Below are 18,143 nucleotides of genomic sequence, written 5' to 3' on the forward strand. Positions count from 1 at the left end.
ATTATAGTCTGAAGAAACTAATTAAATGAACTGTTCATGATTTCTAATCAGCCCACCAAATTAGAGCTATTAGAACACAAGAAACAGTGTGCTACAAAGCACAACAGCAGCTCAAATAAAGCATGAATCAAAAATTTTAAAAATCAGGCTGGGTGTGTGAATCTGTGTTTAGAGTAGTGACCCAGCACTCCCAAGGCTCTGGGTTCAATCAAAACAGAAAACCCAAAGGAAGAAAGAAAAGGAGAGAAGACACATCTCCCAAACGTCATCAGAAAGCTCTGATGCTTTCTACCACTAACATGATATAAAATCCCTGCAGCTCACTCTCAGCTCTCTGAAGATGAAGGGCCATCATGCAGCTTCATGCCTTTGTCTCTATCCGCCGGCCCGGTAACAGCAGCGGCAGCATTTTCTATTCTCTTAGAACACTTTTGAAAAGCGAAAACAATTACCATATTAGCTTTAGCAAATATTTACCAGGATGTCCTGGCAAGAAATCCCTACCTTAAATTACTGGTATGGCTTAATTTATTAGAAAAGGATAAATATAACTATCACAGACATCTTAAAGTATGCCACTGTCTTTGTCAAATAAGTACAAATGTTAAAGGACTAGACATGCTGAAAAGTCAATCAAGAATTATCTGAAGGAGTGTCATAAGAAGGCTATGAATAATAATTAATTAGTATGACTGAAAGTGAAGACCAGGAAGGAGTGGATTCCCCCAATGAAGAATCATTTTCTCTCCCTCTCCCCAAAGCTGGGGTCACTCTATGTAGCACTGGCTGTCGTGAGACTCAATGTAGACCAGGCTGGCTTTGGACTCACAGAGACCCTCCTGCCTGTCTCCCGACTGCAGGGATTAAAAGTGTACACAGAAAGGCAGCAGACAGCCTTTGCTATTCACAGCTGGACCAACCTTGTTTCTCCTCTTCCTGGTCTCTAACAAAGAAGCAGGATTTACCTCTTAAACTCTTAGGGTTGGGTGGGCAGCATTCTATGCCATTTACTGGAAATAAGGACTTGGAGGATACTTTAGAATCATAGTTGGAAGGAATTTTATACTATTTTGATATTGAAATAAATTGGCGAACAGACCATACCTGAAAAAGAACATGTACATGGCCGCTGTGATGCAGAACAAAAGGACCTGCAACGAGGAGGAAAAGAATTATTTGCAAAAGGTACTGACATCATCACTGTTGTGACTGACAAAAGCAAAACATCCACTATTAAATCTCAGGCCTGGTCCAATGAAAGGGCACAGAGGCTACCATCCCATCACACTGTACCTCAACATACAACATTCTGTAATATACCTACCAAAGACACTGCAATAAGTACCACTTCTCAAATACACTACATCAAGACAGTAATGAACTTGCAAGTATATGCAAACATACTATATACATGTAGAGAGTGTGTGTGTGTTTGTGTATACATATAAAATCATCACTCAGTATCTATGAAAGACTGGTTTAAAAAATAATCCTGCCAACTAGCCCTCATATACCCAAACACATAAATGATGAAATCTCTCATACAAAATGGCATGGTATTTGTATATGAGTTACCTCACTCAGGATGGTGTTTTCTATTTCCATCCATTTGCCTGCAAACTTCAAGAAGTCCTTGTTTTTTACTGCTGAGTAGTACTCTAATAGAACCCAGACTTTCAAACCGTGGGTCTGGACTACATTATATCATGTGAGGTAACTGACAAAAAGGCAATAGTAAAAGCTTCCTGAATGTGTAACCACCAATATTTAATTCTCAATCAAATATACTTTAAATCCAAGAAGTTTCTGGCAGGACTTGGCCAGGTTAACTCTAAAAAAACTCTTCTAATATTTTCCTACCCTCATACACGTAAGAATCAAATCAGTATATTTCTCTTACAATGTGCAAAAGTGCTTAACTTTGAAAATGCTCCTTGAGTTCCTAACTTCAGTTTCCTAACATTCATTCAATGAATTTTGTCTTAGGATTAGAATTGAATTTCCAATAAATTCTAAAATGATCCCAAACACACTTTCTGCCATTTTACTATGCATTTATACAAAACAAACCATCATAGCTGAAGGTTATAAAATCAAAATACTGATTAACTGAAAATTTTGATATGTTCTATGCCCTGCAATATTAAAAATTCAGTCAAAATTTATTTTTTTGTATAAAAAATAAGGAAATCTATCCACCAGTATACAAACTTTCTTTTGTCTTTAGTAGATACAAGTTCTACACATACCCAAGAACTGTTCTTAAATATATTTCTTTATAATTTCCAATCAGTAAATGTTTGACTTATGTCCCTATATTACAAATACACCTATAGAAACCTTTCTGCAAACATTTCTCAGGAGAAAGGTACTCACAAGTGGAAAAGTCTTTGACGCTCTGAAGAATTAACCAGAATGAAGACAGGAGCTCTAACAGACAGGCAGATACACACACATACAAGTACATATAAATATATACATATACACACATGTATACACATAGGTGCATACACACAAACATATGAACGTACATATACATAAATTCATATGTATACACATGTACACAGATACATGCACACAAGGGAAAACATACATATTCCACACACACACTCACTGAGTCAACATATGTCTGGTGAGTATATTATCATGGCAATCTGATTTACTGAAATATAATGAAATGTCCAACTAGCAGGCATTCCTAATTAATAAAAAAAAGCTTATAAGCTATAATCACCTTTTGTGGCACACAGAATAACTACCAAAAAAGGTTTTCCTAATAGCAAGCATAAGAACACACAATAAAGTAGATCGAAGAACTTCCCCTCCCTCATTAGCAATCACACTAAAAGATGAGATAGTGTATGGACATAACAGAAGCCTAGCTGTAGCTATGGCAACAAAAAGGACCTCTCTAATATTACTGTTAAATCACAGGGAAATGGTAAAATGCAATCATATGTTGTCAACCACAGTGTTGCAAATTAAGCACAAGAATTGTCAATGACTTCATTCTCAGGCAAATACAAAGTGAATGATTATCCAGCTGTAAAGAGCTGACTAAGAAAACACAAAAATGAAATGGTGAAATAGTGTTTTGTTATTCTCTCCTCGAGCTACATTTCCAACCCAACCCCTTAGGTTATCCCTTTGATTGCTTCCACATAGCCTTTGCCTACTTTGGCCTGAGTTGTTGGTATTCTAGGAATTTTTTTTCTGTGTTTGAAACTAAATATGTGTTTAGATGGAAATGTGCAATTAATTTGAATACTACCATCAAAACTATGAGTGGTTAAGCAATCTCATAATGCCGTATTTAAAGGCAGTGATATAGAGTGCAGCAGATACAACTGAAGAACACTCTTCTGCCTGGGAAGATTTTGCAGGAAGGGACAAGTTTAAAGTCATTGCTTCCTGCTAAGAAAACTTTCAGGGGAAATTATATTACTGCCATTTTTGCTGGTAAAACAATCAGAAAAGTATGTTTCTCAAGGCAGTAACATAGAAATAAAGTCATAATATATTAATCTACATAATAGCCAGGGAAGAAAAAAAAGTAAATGTTGTCCAATGTGAACATGGCCTACAGAAACTTTGTTTTACCAATCAGAGCCTCAGAGAGCTAAAACACCTATTCTGGGGTCATTTTAAAGTCTATTAGACCCCATTGATGGTCCATTTAACTACTTCCTACCACTCAACTCTACTGCTTTTCTTTAACACCATGAAAGGTTCTTTGTCCCTGATCCCAGTGCCTTTGCTCCCTCGTCTTGAGCAGACCTTTGGCTCCAGCCTGCAAGCATCAAGTCTCTATTCCTCTCATATTAACACTGTCTCTTTTTCTAATAGCCAAACACTGAAACTCTTTTCTGTTTTCTTGAAAAGAAACAATAAATTCCCTCTTACACATCTGTACTTCATTCATATTTTAGTAAAATATCTACTCATTCATTCAACCAAATTTGCTCTGGTTTCATGTCCTTTGTACTTGGTAAGTCAGCAAATGGAAAGAAGAGTCACCAAGGCAACCTCCAGCTTCCCAACCCTCATGATCCCAAACGAAGCAACATACACATATTCCAAGCTCATATTCTCTAAATACCAGCATACAAGAACACACAAAATCCTCCAACATTTCTTACTGCATTAAAGGACTCCTCCTGGCAAGCATTTGAAGACTCACAAAGCATTCCAAGAGGATATTAAAGGCAGACATGTTTATCCTTTATCATCACTAACCAAGACACTTATTCAATGTATTTAGGCAATGGTTTTTGAGGTTTTCTATGTAAACTATCTCTCCTGGAAATATTGAACTATAAAGTTAGGGTGAAGATGACAGGTCAGGGTTAGAGTGCTTGATTAATACACACAAGACCCTGAAGACCGTGGGTTCAATCCCTAGCTTCTAGGTGATGGTCTCAGACACACACACACACATCAAACAAACAAACAAACAAACAAAAACACAACAAAAAAGCAAACAACAACAAAAAAACATACAAAATCCTAGGGGACAAAATCCTTAGGTAACTGTGTGTGTGAACAGATTCTTGTTATATGAAGGTTTCCAACAAGGATAGCAGTTTCTACATACAACTTCAAAGTCATCAGAGTCTAGCAACGCATCTGCCTTCCAGTTTCCCAGCTGTAGAAACAGTTACGATAGACAGTGTCTACAAGTACACTATCCTGATTACTCTGGCTGCTAGGAGTAAGGAAATCAGCTTGTCTCACCTGTAAGAACTCAACCTCTTAAAGTATATTCAGAAATTTTCAATATCCAGTAACTAATCACACCTGGAGGTCACAGTACTTATAACAAAATTCAAATTGGGCTAGAAGCTTTAAAAAATAATAAACAATTTATAACGAATCACTGAGACGATAGATAAAAAATTACGTATGGTGAGACTTTATGAACACAGCTTCTAACATTAGTAGAGAGCAAGGACTATATGGGAGGGCTTGAAATGAGGGAAGGGGAAGAGCAAAGTGATGTAACTATACTATAATCTCGATCATAAAAGAAAAAATTACATATGAAAAAATTTCAGCTTTATTAAAAACTTTAAAAGAAAGCTTAATAGTGAGGTAAACAGCATGTCAAATGAATCGGCTCAGCGAAGAAACTGCTCACCACCATCTGCCGCCAGAACCAGGGCTGATGCCCAGCCACTATCAGCAACATCAGCGGCACCTTGTCCACATCTCTGCATGAAGACGGGATTAGCTGATGAGTTCCATTTACACTACCGAGATACTCAGCTGCTTCTCCTTCCTCATACCAGGTTCTCACTATTAATTGGCCATTATGAGCCATTAAAGCGCAATCTGATGCAAGTCAGTAAGGAAACAAATACAAAAAGGAGAGGGAAAGGTCAAAATTAACCGTAAAGTAAGAGGGCTAAGAAAACAGGCCCTGAAGCTTGAAAGCAAATAGACAGGACCAGAGGAGGAGGACGGGGAGTTGGTGAATGTTTTGCCGTTCACTGGCAAGTGTGAAACTATTTTCTCTAATTGTCACAGCAGCCCTTTAAGGTAGGATTAGTGACGGTCATTTTATTTATGAAGGTACTGGGTTTAAAAGACAAGCTACTTAGCTAAAATTACAGAATATTTATGTGGCTGAACAAAGACTGCACGTAACATCGAGCATGAGACTTTCAAGTATAGCACTTTGCCTGTAGAAAATGCTATTTACTAATGCTGGTCTTTAGGCCACAGCACTTCAAAAGTAGAAATAATTACTGTTACTCTATTAAATGAAATAATGTTGCCGGTGTCTTACTGGTAGGGCATGAAGGACAATCTTTAGAGTTCAGTATGACAATTACCAAGATGGCAGCATAACACCCGCAGTCTTGATTGCCCTGTTACAGAAAGGTCACACTATATCACGGGGTAAACACGTGGCATATGTACTTTCACGTAATGCTTAAAAGAGCTCTGTAATGCAGGGTCTCTCGCTACCCATCAGACTCCGGCTCAGAGATACAGAGGAACACTGGGGATTCTGTTGGTGTTTGAAACCATGCGAGATCCTGAAGCTCATAAGCTGCCATGAATTTCTCGCAAACTTTTGAAAATCTCATTAAAGGTTTACAGCTTTTAAGCCTTTCATTCAAATCAATTATGAATCCTATTATTTTCCTGCATAGAAAATAATGCAGCAAGCAAAAGCAGCCTGAATCAAGTAGCTTGTTACTTAAAGAAGAAACAAGATTTAAGAAAAATGAAGGTGACAAAAAATTCCATAACCTTCAAAGCTTATATAAAATACTTGTTCCAATGAAGAAAATCAGGTCTAAGAAATAGAACTTCTTTAGCTTCTAAACTAAGCAATGTAAGCATTACACAGTACAGCTACAAGTCTCATTTCTTTACATCTGTCCTGAGATGAAGGGAGGGAGACGTCTAAGAGCCAGCAGCGTTCCATGTGCCTGTGCAGTGACGTAAAGGACCATTCTTCACCCTACTGTGACCAAACATGGAGCTTATCCATTCAGAAAATATAAATCAACAAAACCCTACATCATTCAATACATGGAAGGATGGGAAGAAAGCAGAAGAGCAGGTTTCTACACGATATCAGAGCCAAGTTATAGCTGTAACAGTATTATCACTTTCAGCGGGGCAAAGTGGATGGCCCACCCTCCTTGACACAGACAGCAAGTCATGTTAATTCCATTCTTTCTCTTCCCCGCCTGGAATTCCCACAAACCAGTACGATCCAGGAGAAGGCTGATTTTCCCCTGGATACATTACAAATTTAAGTATGAGTTTCTAGGTTACTTTAAAAAAAAAAAAAACAGCAGGGCCATGTACTAGGAAGGCAATTCAGTTTTTTGCCATTTGACAATGGGGAGAAAGACCACTAGAGAGAAGGTTTCTGTTCCCTAGGTTAGTCGATACACTGGCAATCATTCCTATTTCACCAACCACACTGATCTACAAACAGGTCACTAGATGCGCTGTAGCAGAGCATCACGTTTTGATGTCCTCTAAGAATCAACTTAATCCTGATACACAGTCCAAGACATGCTTTAAACACAGTATATCAGCATGTGACTCATGAGTTAGAACGCAATACCATCTAGCCCAGACTATATCCCAGGCCGTGTTCATACCACCCGCGACATCCTTGGGCATATGCACATTCAGAGGAATCCACCCACATCTTTCTGTAATTACACACGGCACTGCTCATATCTGGTTAGGTTCCGATTCTGTCCTAGCTGCAGAGTTCTTTCTGTATACGTTGTTCCTCTAGTTACCACTTCTGCAGAGAGGAAACTAGTCATCCCCTAATGAGCAAAAAATAAGTCTCAGAGCACCGTGAGTGCACATTTGAATTTGGGTTCAGATGAGCTAAGGGAATGTCTCAACTCGATTTATTATGGAATTCAGATGTTTAACAGTATCTCCCAAAATCAAGCACCCGACATGTGGGTGTTCCTCTAAATGTCCACACATGTTATGGAAAGGAAACGACAGCCCAGGTTTCTATGTGTGTGTGTGTGTGTGTGTGTGTGTGTGTGTGTGTGTGTATGTATATATATATACACATATGTTTGTATATATGTGTGTGTGTGTCAATGAAATAAGCAGATACACAAACAGTTGCTCCTCATAATTCTGCACCAAAGGAAAGCATTCCTTGAATTTCTGAAAACATTCAAAACAACGTACACACAAATCTAAGTATAACCCAGCCTTCCTTGTCTTTTCATGAGGCTTGAATCTAAAAGGATGAGGAAGCTTTAAGTTCAAAAACAGTTTCATCTTCTCTTTTAGCTCCTTAGTTGTATTCATAGCCAAAAAGCATCAACTCCAGTAAAAACTGTCAGGCAATTTTTTTTTTTATTCTCTATGCTGAGTTTTTCTCCAGAAGATATCACTAAAGGATAAAGTAGAATTCAAGCTGGGGATGTAGTATAAAACCCAGCACTTCGTAAATCAAGCCTGTTGACTTAGGTTTGAGTTACTAACACTTGGAGGTGGAGGCAGGAGGATCATAAGTTTAAGGTCACACAGCAAGTCTGGACTACAGAAGACCGCTGGGTGTAAGATGAAGAGACCTGGGCAAGGGTGTCAGGTGACTTCCTCCTAGGACGTTCAATCTGTTTATCCTTTTCAGGTTGGCAACTTTTACTCTGCTTTTCCTGTATATTCAGTGAAAACACCCATGTTAGGTATTTTAAAATGCCAGTATCATTGATGTATTCTTGGTCTCAGCTATAGTCTAAAGTAGCACCATAAAAATGTAGGTAACCGGACACACAGAAATACTGGATATACACTTTGTGACTAAGAGCAAGTACATTAATTTTATTCTCCAATATAAAATATAGACACAGTTAATTCCCTCAGCAGATATTTTCAGGTGCCTACATTTAATGGCACCATACAATCCAGAAAATTATCTGTGGAGCCAGGGTATGACGGCACATGTCTATAATCGTAGAATTCAGGAGTTCAAGGCTGGCCTAGCCTCATGCTGTAGGATATCGCTAGGACATGTGACACCACCAGGTCTCATGGCACCGCGGTCTCCGTACACCAAGTGTGAATGAGATGAACAAGTGGTGTACCGACAGAGCAGAACAATTCACGTAACCCCCTGGGAAGATAATTTGCAGTCACAGAGTACAATTCTCACCAATCAATCTGTTCAACATCAAAAGCAATTTGAAACTGATATGCCCTGGACTTCTCGGTCTTCAAAATTTAATTGGTAACAGTAAACCAGACTAATTGGGAAACTGGAAACTTCTGAAGAGCATTTCTAAATGTGTTCTTTTTAGTGCATTAAATACAGAGTGTGGCAAAAGTGAGGCAGATGGATATGTTAGCCAAATTTTCACATGGAAATTCTGTCTCTAACAACAAATAGTCTGATTAATATTTGAATGGAAAATGCCTCTAAGGAAGGCAGGTGGTTCCTGGTACATACTGCTTCAGTGTCTGAGCTATCCTAAGCATACATTTCCCTTGCATTAATCAAGTTAGGAGCCAAAACATAAATCGGTATTTTGCAGAAGCATGATTTCATTCTTTAAAAAAAAAAAAAAGAACAAAATCAGATTTAAAAAAAAAAAAACGAACAAGTTGTTAAGCGTGCCGCTGTAAAAATTTCATTAGAACACCAACCTTTGAGTGCTTTGAAAACCACCAAAGAAAAACCCAACTCTCCAATGGTGTACTAACTGCCTAGAAGCAGGCAGAACAGGAACCTGTAGGAAAGGTGGTCCGCCGTCACAATATAGCGACATACACTCTTGTTGTGGACTGTTATGTAACTAAAGCATAACACATAATGGAGCAGTTTGTTTCTACAGCCAAGCTTCAACAGGAAACTACCACATGACTAATTTCTGTGGACATATGTAAATAAAACTAATGATAAATATGTAGACACAGTTAGTGATCAAGACATAAATAAAACTACTGTAATCATTTCTTTTTTAGAATAATTCTGTCCTTCCCCAAAGATACTAAATTTGCCCCGAGTGAGACTGGCTATATTTGCATATAGGGCCTTAAAAGGATCTTAGGGTCAAATAAGACAAATAGGCTCTTAGGGTTGAACACTAGCCCATGAGTTAGTGTCTTTACAAGACAAGGACATACCAAAAAGTCTAGTCTGGTACTCTCAGTCCCCTCTCTCTTCTCCTCTTCTCTTCTCTCCTCTCCTCTCCTCCCTCCCTCTCTCCATTCCTTCCTCCCCCTCCCTACCCCCTCTCCACATACTTGGACAAAACATGTAAGGAAACATTAAGAAAGTTGCTACAAAGCCAGGAAGATGTCTCAACAGGTCAAAACACTCACTCACTTCACAAGGCTGGAGGCCTGAGTTCAGCCCCCAAGGAACTCAAGGTGGTGGGAAACAGCTGGCTCCTGAGAGTTTTACTCTGACTGACATGGAATCTCTGTCAGCCAATGATCTTTAAGAGGTAGGCCCAGGTTAGGGCGTGATATTTTGGGTACCCATTCCTGTCTCGTGAGTTTGCCCCTTATAATAAAACATATATAATTGGCTTATCTTGGCATAGCCTAGAATTCTTTAACCACATCGTTCAACAGCTGGCACCAAACGTGGGGCTTGGGGATTCAGGTCCCCATGGCTCCAGGTAGCCACTGCCAGGCTCCACATGAAGCATTTGGGTATTTGGGTATTTTGGCACTGACCCTTCTTGCCCACGGCTTCAGCCAGTTACCTGGCACTGCGGCTCTGCAACAGCAGCCTCTGGCCTGAGTAGCATCTCAGGGCTTCCCTGGCACAAGCTGATGCCACCCAGTCAAGGATCTCTGCAGAGCACAGAGTCTGAGACTTGCACTGACACAAGGCTCTGGATTTTCTCTTTATCCTAGTTATTGTATTATATATTTCTACCTCTCATCAAGATACTTATACGTTGTTTACATTTTGAGGTCATTGTCCTCCTGTACTGCAGAGCTGTTTAAAGACTGTTTAATATTCTGATAAAAAGTCTTAGTCTTTAAGTTATACAGGTATTAAGTATTATAGGTCAATAGTTATTCACCTTAGTTATATATATAGTCAAACTAATTAGGTCCTTTAGATATATAGAGACTGTACTTTGTATAGATAGGTAATCTTCAACCACTTCAAAGATCTGTAAACCATGGCATTTAAATAACTTAGGGTTTTGTTGTCAGGAGACATGATTGCTCCTGACAACACCAATCTATCCCCCCCCCCCCAAAAAAAAATGTTGAGCACCAAAGACACTCCACTTAGAGTTTGTTCTCTTCTTGGCACAACTGACCTTTGGGCAAGAAACAGTCTATGCCTCAAGCACTGAAAAAGTACATGGTGTCCAGACTAAATAAACAGGACACACATGAAAAAAAAGACTGCCAAACCTTGCCAAGACAGGGTAAGTCTGTTCTAAGAATTTCCCTGCCTCTAAAAATGGTCTGTCAATTATGCAGTTATGCTAGACCTTAGCCAAAGTTGGCTGCTTCAACATTACAAATGAGACTTTAAATGATTGCTCAAAAGTAGCCAGTTGTCTCTGTCATATACTGCATGCTTTGAAAGCTGCTTAATTGCACTTCTTACCTATTCAAGTAATATTATCTCCCTTCTCAGGCCTTCAATGGGGTTAAAAATTAGATAGCCATAGTCACCTTTCTCTTATGATTTAGCCAAGCCATTTCCAATGCAAGACTTAGACTCCTTAGGATAGAATGTTTATTAAAACATTTAACATGTGTTCCTTGTTTAATATTTTTTGTTGGTTGTAATCGTAATTTTATACTTGATATCTGTTCCTAGTAGACTCTTTAAAAATATTAAAACATTTATCATGTGTTCCTTGCTTAATATTGTTTATGTTGGTTATAATTTTATACTTAATATCTGTTCCTATTATACATAGTTCTGTATTCGGTTTAAAACTCTTATATAGACAAAAGGGGGAGGTGATGGGGAATCTTTGTCAGCCAATGATCTTTAAAAGGTGGGACCAAGTTAGGGTGTGACCTTTAGGGTACCCAGAGAAAAACTCCAGGCAGCCCAGGGTTCCCTCACTCTCTATGGTTCCTATGCTTCACAGCTAAGGTTGGACTTACAGTTCCTGTCTCGTGAGTCTGCCCCTCATAATAAAACATATATAATTGGTTTATCTTCGCATAGCCTGGAATTCTTTACCGGCATCATTCAATACTCTGAACTCCACACATGTGCCACAGAGGATAAATGCCAAGGAATGTCATATGTGACACAGAGCAAAGGTTTGGATGGGCATCACAATTTAGCTTCCAACATTTCCTACTTCATGTGTGCCTCCGGTCCGTCTTAGCCACCCTAATCTCTTCAGGCCTAGACGAGCTTCAAAGAACAAATGGACTTCCATCTAAGGCACTTTCTCAGCCAAGTCCCTTCATCTATGTTTCCCAATCTTGGCACTAGTGACTGGGAGCGGACGTGCACAAGCCTGTGTGGTTTGGGATGGGACGTGCCCTGCGCCATAGGATGTTTAGAACATTTCTGCTGTCTACACACTAGGCAGCAGCCTCTGCCTCGGCTCATCAATGAGGATAACCCACAAGTGCAAACTTGGGCAAATATTTCCAGAAAAGTAAATGAAGCCTCACCCTGTTGAAACCACTGCCCTAGAGGAATCCTAGCAGCCTAGAACTCACACAGTCAAAAACATGGAGCACCATGAAGCCATGTGACCTACTACATGACTATTTTTGCACTGGTAAGCAAAGACTACTGTCCAGGTTTTTTAAAAATACATCACAAAATAGCCATTAATTCTATTTTAGACTTGGTGTTTGAAATCCATTTCATACTATATCATTATTACATTGAAATTTGCCTTGATCTTAGTATAGCCATAATTCTAAGCTAATTTCTGATTTTATAGAAAACTTTTAGCTGTGGTGGTTCATAAGAAGGCTTCCCATAGGCTCATATATTTGAATATTTAGGATTAGGAGGTGTGGTTGGTCTTTTTGGAGTAGGTGGATCCTGGTTGGAGGGAGTATGTCACTGGGATTGGGCTTAAGAGTTCAGAAGGCCAAGCCAGGCCCAGTGGCTCTCATTCCCTCCCTTCTTCCCTCCCTACCTTCCCCCCCCCTTCTCCCTTTCTCTCGCTCTCTCTCCCTCCCCCTAGCTCTCTCCTCTCTCTCCCTGTCTCCTCTCTGCAGAGTCAGATGAAGAACTCTCAGTTACCTCTTCAACACCAAGTCTCAGAAAATACTTTGTGGCATATACCATAAAACCCAGGATAGAATAAGCCCCTATAACCTTCCTAAATACCATCTCTATGTATCAGTGACTGTCCCAGAACTCTATATAGACAGGGCTGACCTGTTCAGTTAGTGGACAAGAAAATACTAAAATAAATTTTAAAATATCCTAAAGACTTCAGAGAAATTACACAACTTAATTCATCTTGAATTCTAAGATTTTCAAAAATCTATTGTAATAATTCAATTAGCCATTTAGTTTACTTTTCTATTAAATTTTTTAATGTACTTTAGAGAAAGCTCAAAGCCCTGAGAATGCCCATACTAATTACCTGTAATTTGAGTATGATATTTCCTATAAAAATAAAATTAAATATGATTGCATAATTTTAAACATTATTTCTGCAACACAAGTTACTGAAAAAGACTACTAATAATTTCAAATTTTATTGTTGGGGAATATTATTTTTAGGTATGTGGCTTTTGTTTGCACTGTATTTGTTCAGCTCTGTAAAGCTGTGTTACTGCGCCTGTCTAAAACACTTGATGGTCCTAATAAAGAGCTGAACAGCCCATAGGAAGATAGGAGCAAGGATAGGCAAGACTGGCAGGCAGAGAGAATAAATAGGAGAAATCTGGAAGAGGAGGAGCAAGAGAACAAGGAGAGGAGAACATCAGGGACAGTCACCCAGCTACACAGCAAGCTATGGAGAAAGAAGTAAAGAAAGGTATACAGAAATAGAGAAAGATAAAAGCCCAGAGGCAAAGGTAGATGGGATAATTTAAGATAAGACAAGCTGGCCAGAAACAAACCAAGCAAAGGCCGGGCATTCATAACTAAGACTAAGCTTCCGTGTGTGACTTATTAGCTGGATGGTGAGCCCCTCAAAAAAGCTCAAAAAGGTAAAAGATCATACACAACATTTTATGAATGCTTTTATAGATACATTAGATCGGGTGAAAGAAGCAAATTATATTGAAGATTAAAGTAAAATTCCAGTATAAGCAAAAGCGCCAAAGAAAGATTCAAAGGTTAATAATGGTGAATTTCTCTCATGGCTTACCAACCCAAGTTCTTTTATTTTCTATCCTCATTTACTTAGACGGACGCCAATTTGTTGCCTCAGAAGTTACGCATGCCCTACGCTCTAGGTAACTTCTTCGTACTACTACTGTCTGTTCTCCTGAGTCAGTGACTGCTCTCTCAAGTTCACAGCAGTTCCCAAGTAGGATGCTCGCACAGGAAACAGAGCTCTGAGTAGGGGTCACAGCTCTCTGTGTTTACAGCTTCTCCGCACAATTAATCCTGCAGCTGCAGTAGATTAGTTCTGACATGAATACACTGTCTCAAAGAGGCCAGGGTAGGAAGGTTCCCATCATCTGACATTCCCTCCAACCTGCCCTATTCAGAAACGTTAAACCACTTGTAACAGCACGCACGCACGAGGAGGTCCCAGTGTCTAGACTTAAGAAATTTCTGTCTTCAGTGCTGAAAATACAGCAAAGTTCTTCAACTAAAGGCAAATAATTAGAAAGCGAAAAAGAAGTACCTTCTAGCCAAAGCACTGAGTGCAATTTAGAATGAACATGTCCCTTTTTCTGCATAGCTCTTTGAAAAAACAATTTAAAGTTCATTATCCCGGGAAAGCCAAATTCCCGGTGATAATGTTACAGCATTTCAGCAAGAGCTGAGACAACAAGGACCACGCCTGGAAGCCAGAGCTTGAGGTCCATTCGCGCTCCATCACCAGAGCAGAGATGAAGATGAAGAGTCATCGACATAACAGCACATCACACCATCCAAACAAAGACACCCGTGCCTACGGGAAAACAGGACTCAAAGACCTCGGAGAACTAAAGTACAAACGAATGTTCCCCAAAAGGGGTTTGCATTAACTCGTACAATACTTTATTATTTTTGCCGAAGACAGAAAACAGAAGGAAGCACTGCCAGCAGTTCCGCTCTGAACTCCAAGGCACGTGTGAACTGACGTCTTTACCAAGAAAAATGCTGGGCACAGGGCGATCACACTGTGTGGTAAATCACTGCCATGAGGAGATATTTTAGACATGAAGACAATTACCATACAGGAAGAACATACACAGGTAAGCTGTATTCCTCCCATAAAGTTAGCCATACATGCTGGCAGAGGTAGGTCTTCCTGCAAAGACTTTCATCTTGCTATGATTTAAAACAATAGTTTAAGTCCATTTCCAGTTTAGGCACAGATTCTTATTGTAGTAAATGGCATTTTCATTACCTAAGTCTCTGTATCTGTTTTCAAATAAGGCATGACTTTAAGTGATCCCAAATAACCTACAATATTCTTGTCAAGCATTCTCTGGGCAGTATCTGTAAAAACAGCTCTCTACTCTGGTTCAGGGTTTTAGTGTAAACTTAAGGAGGATCACTATGTAGACTTATTGTTTCCTTACATTCTTTGATTAATGTGGTGACATAGTTATAAAGCCTTCTAGCACTGCTACTAACTTCAGAATCTGATTTGTGGACATTATATGTCAGTAAAAGGAAAAACACTACCACTAAAAATAAATAAACAAAGATAGGCATTGCAACTACTTGGCTAGAATTCCCGTCTAATTATCTGCCCTTATAGAATTTGTCTATTTTATCATGGTTGTCTAATCATTTGGAACAAGATTTTTAGTATTTTTAGGATTGAGTCTATATAGAGCTGCACTTAAATATTATTAGTACTAAGAAATTGCTGCCCGTATTAAATTCCTTTATTTGAATGCCTTTAAGAGATGGAAAGGGGGCTGGAGAGATGGCTCAGTGGTTAAGAGCACTGTCTGCTCTTCCAGAAGTCTTGAGTTCAATTCCCAGCAACCAAATGGTGGCTCCAAACCATCTGTAAAGAGATTTGGCGCCCTCCTCTGGCGTGTGGGTATAAATGGAGGCAGAAAGTTGTATACATAATAAATAAATGTTAAAAAAAAAAAAAAGAGAGAGAGAGAGAGAGATGGAAGGAACACAGTCGGGCAATAGTGGAGCATGCCTTTAAACCCAGCACTCAGGAGACAGAGACAGGTGGATCTCTGTGAGTTCAAGGCCAGCCTGGTCTACAAGAGCTAGTTCCAGGACAGGCTCCAAAGCTACAGAGAAACCCTGTCTCGAAAACAAAAAACAAAACAAAATAAACAAAAACAACAACAATAAGAAATGCAAGAACCAGATAAATGTCAAAATGTATCAGGCTTTTAAGTATTATAAATTCTACTTCCCAATCCACCCCTGGTCTTTAGTTTGGCTCTGAAAAGTGGAGAAGTTTTAAGGTTAGAAGTGGGGGATGTTAAAATGCAGGGCAACATTTGTAAATGATAAATATTTACCACACGGATGTGCCTAGACTAGGCTTCCAAACCAGAGCATATTTTTGTGCATACATGAACACATATGCATAGGCACACGGAGCCAGAGGACAGATTTCTGAAGTAGGTCCTCTACTGCCATCTGAGAGCCAAGGAAGGCAGGGCAGCAAATTCTTTACCTGTTTATCCATTAGAAATGCTCTTCAAATTCTAAGATGAATTGTCCTCTATACCCTTTGATGTTCTATACATCATTATTGAGCCACATAGATACAAAGTATGTACTTCTTGAAAGCAAGGAAAGCCCTGGGGCCTATCACAATAAACAGATAAAGACGACAATATAATATTTGTTAAAGATATTTTTTAAAAAAAATCTGGGAAGTCATCTCTAAGAATCTTTTCAAAACTGTATTATTTGCTGGGCATAGAGGCACACACCTTTAATTTCAGCATTCAGGAGGTAAAGGCAGGTGGGTATCTGTAAGTCTAAGGTCAGCCCTATCTATATAGAGTTCTGGGACAGTCACTGATACATAGAGAAGCGTCAAGAAAACATAAAAAATAAGTTTTAATTAATTTAATAGGAGAAAAAAACTCTTGTCCCTACTATCTGATACAGTGCCTTCATATGGTGGCTTCAATAATTTGTTGTATTTCGGGACAAAGCAGATGTAGAAAAGAAAAGAAACAAAGGAGAGAAGTGAGAGAAGAACAAAGGAGAGCAGAGGTGCAGCAGAGGAAGCAGAGGAGAACAGGATAAAAGGAAGAAGCACAGACCAGCAGCTATGGCAGCCAAGGCCTGCAGAGCAGAAAGGGCCCATTTCACTTGCCCTTGTCATTTGGGTTTCCCTAAAAACAAAATATTTTCAAGGATTCTATGGTTTCTGTTCTACATTAAAACATTCTTCCCAAAAGATTAAAAAGAGCTGTCTTACTAAAAATAAGTAACAAAACAAACTGTTAAATAGATTCTGAAACACTTAATTTACGTTTTACTGATTTCCCCATAAGGTCAAATGCCCATTTTCTTCTCTGATAATTTACAAATTCTTCTTACATGTTTTTTTTCTTTTGAATTAGCATTAGATTTATGAGAACACAAATCAATCAATTTGCTAAAAATATTTTAAATAATTAAATACGAAATCAGAGTTTATGTTTAGAGCCGTGCCAACCTACAGCTCCAACTGCCAGTTTGACCAAGCTGCACATGAAAACATCCCACAAATGAGTCACAAAACGCTAGAATTTTAGTAGAATTGGCAGAGTCATGAAGTAATCTACATGCCATCAATAACAAACATTAACAAGTTATACTTAGTAACTCAGAGACAACTCTATCAAAATGTCAAATTACAAGACACCGTCTCCTATAATCATTCCAATACACAAATACTTAGCTATTTTGCAGCTTGGGGAAACAGCGACTTGTGTTTTATGGAAAACACAACAAAGGAATTTCCCCCCTGTTATACTATTTAATAACAGTCTGTAGAGAAATCAAATCCTTTCCCACTTAAAATGAATTAGAATTTTTTTCTCTAGAAATAACAGACTACAGACTCACGTAAATATTGCACTTCCTGTTTATATTAACAAATGTAAAAACTTTGTCTAAAGATAAAAATATCCAAAGTCTTTAAAGACAAAAAAAAAAGAAAGAAAGAAACCATTGCTGCTCTTTTGGGATTGCAAGTAAATTTAACTAAATGTTCAGATGGGAGAACTGTGATGCATCAATACCTCCTTAAGGCTACAAAACTCTCATTAGTAATAGCCATCAGTATCTAACCAAAGCTAATATGTGTGTCCCAAAATATGCTCATGAAGCAATTTAAATTAATCCAAAATAATAATTTTCATTTCTTCTTATTTTAAAGGCTCAGAGGAAACTACATTTCCAAATAAAGGGTATGCATTGAAGTCTGAAAGGCCAGGTTTTATCATAAATTCCACTCAATTGGGGATCTTATCTAAAACGAAAGAAACTGGATCGGTGGCTAACTGTGCACAATGTATTTGGAAAATTCTTCCTGCCAGGGATATCTGCTAGAAGCCTGGGTTTTAGGTTCTCAATCAAA

At 38.7% G+C, this 18,143-nt stretch overlaps 1 protein-coding gene across 4 annotated transcripts in view; it reads right to left on the reverse strand.

Moving 5' to 3' along the window:
- Tmem135 (transmembrane protein 135) overlaps nucleotides 1-18,143 on the reverse strand; it is a 214,153-nt gene that overhangs the window by 50,673 nt on the left and 145,337 nt on the right. For all 4 annotated transcript variants that reach the window (XM_050127240.1, XM_050127241.1, XM_050127238.1 and 1 more), the window contains one exon: nucleotides 1,105-1,151. In XM_050127240.1, coding sequence (XP_049983197.1) covers nucleotides 1,105-1,151 — 47 coding nt within the window. The remainder of the gene's footprint in view (nucleotides 1-1,104; nucleotides 1,152-18,143) is intronic.

Source organism: Alexandromys fortis, unplaced genomic scaffold (genome assembly GCF_014885135.2).
Source record: "Alexandromys fortis isolate MF-2015 unplaced genomic scaffold, M_Fortis_MF-2015_v1.1 scaffold_272, whole genome shotgun sequence".
Classification (NCBI taxonomy): Eukaryota; Metazoa; Chordata; class Mammalia; order Rodentia; family Cricetidae; genus Alexandromys; species Alexandromys fortis.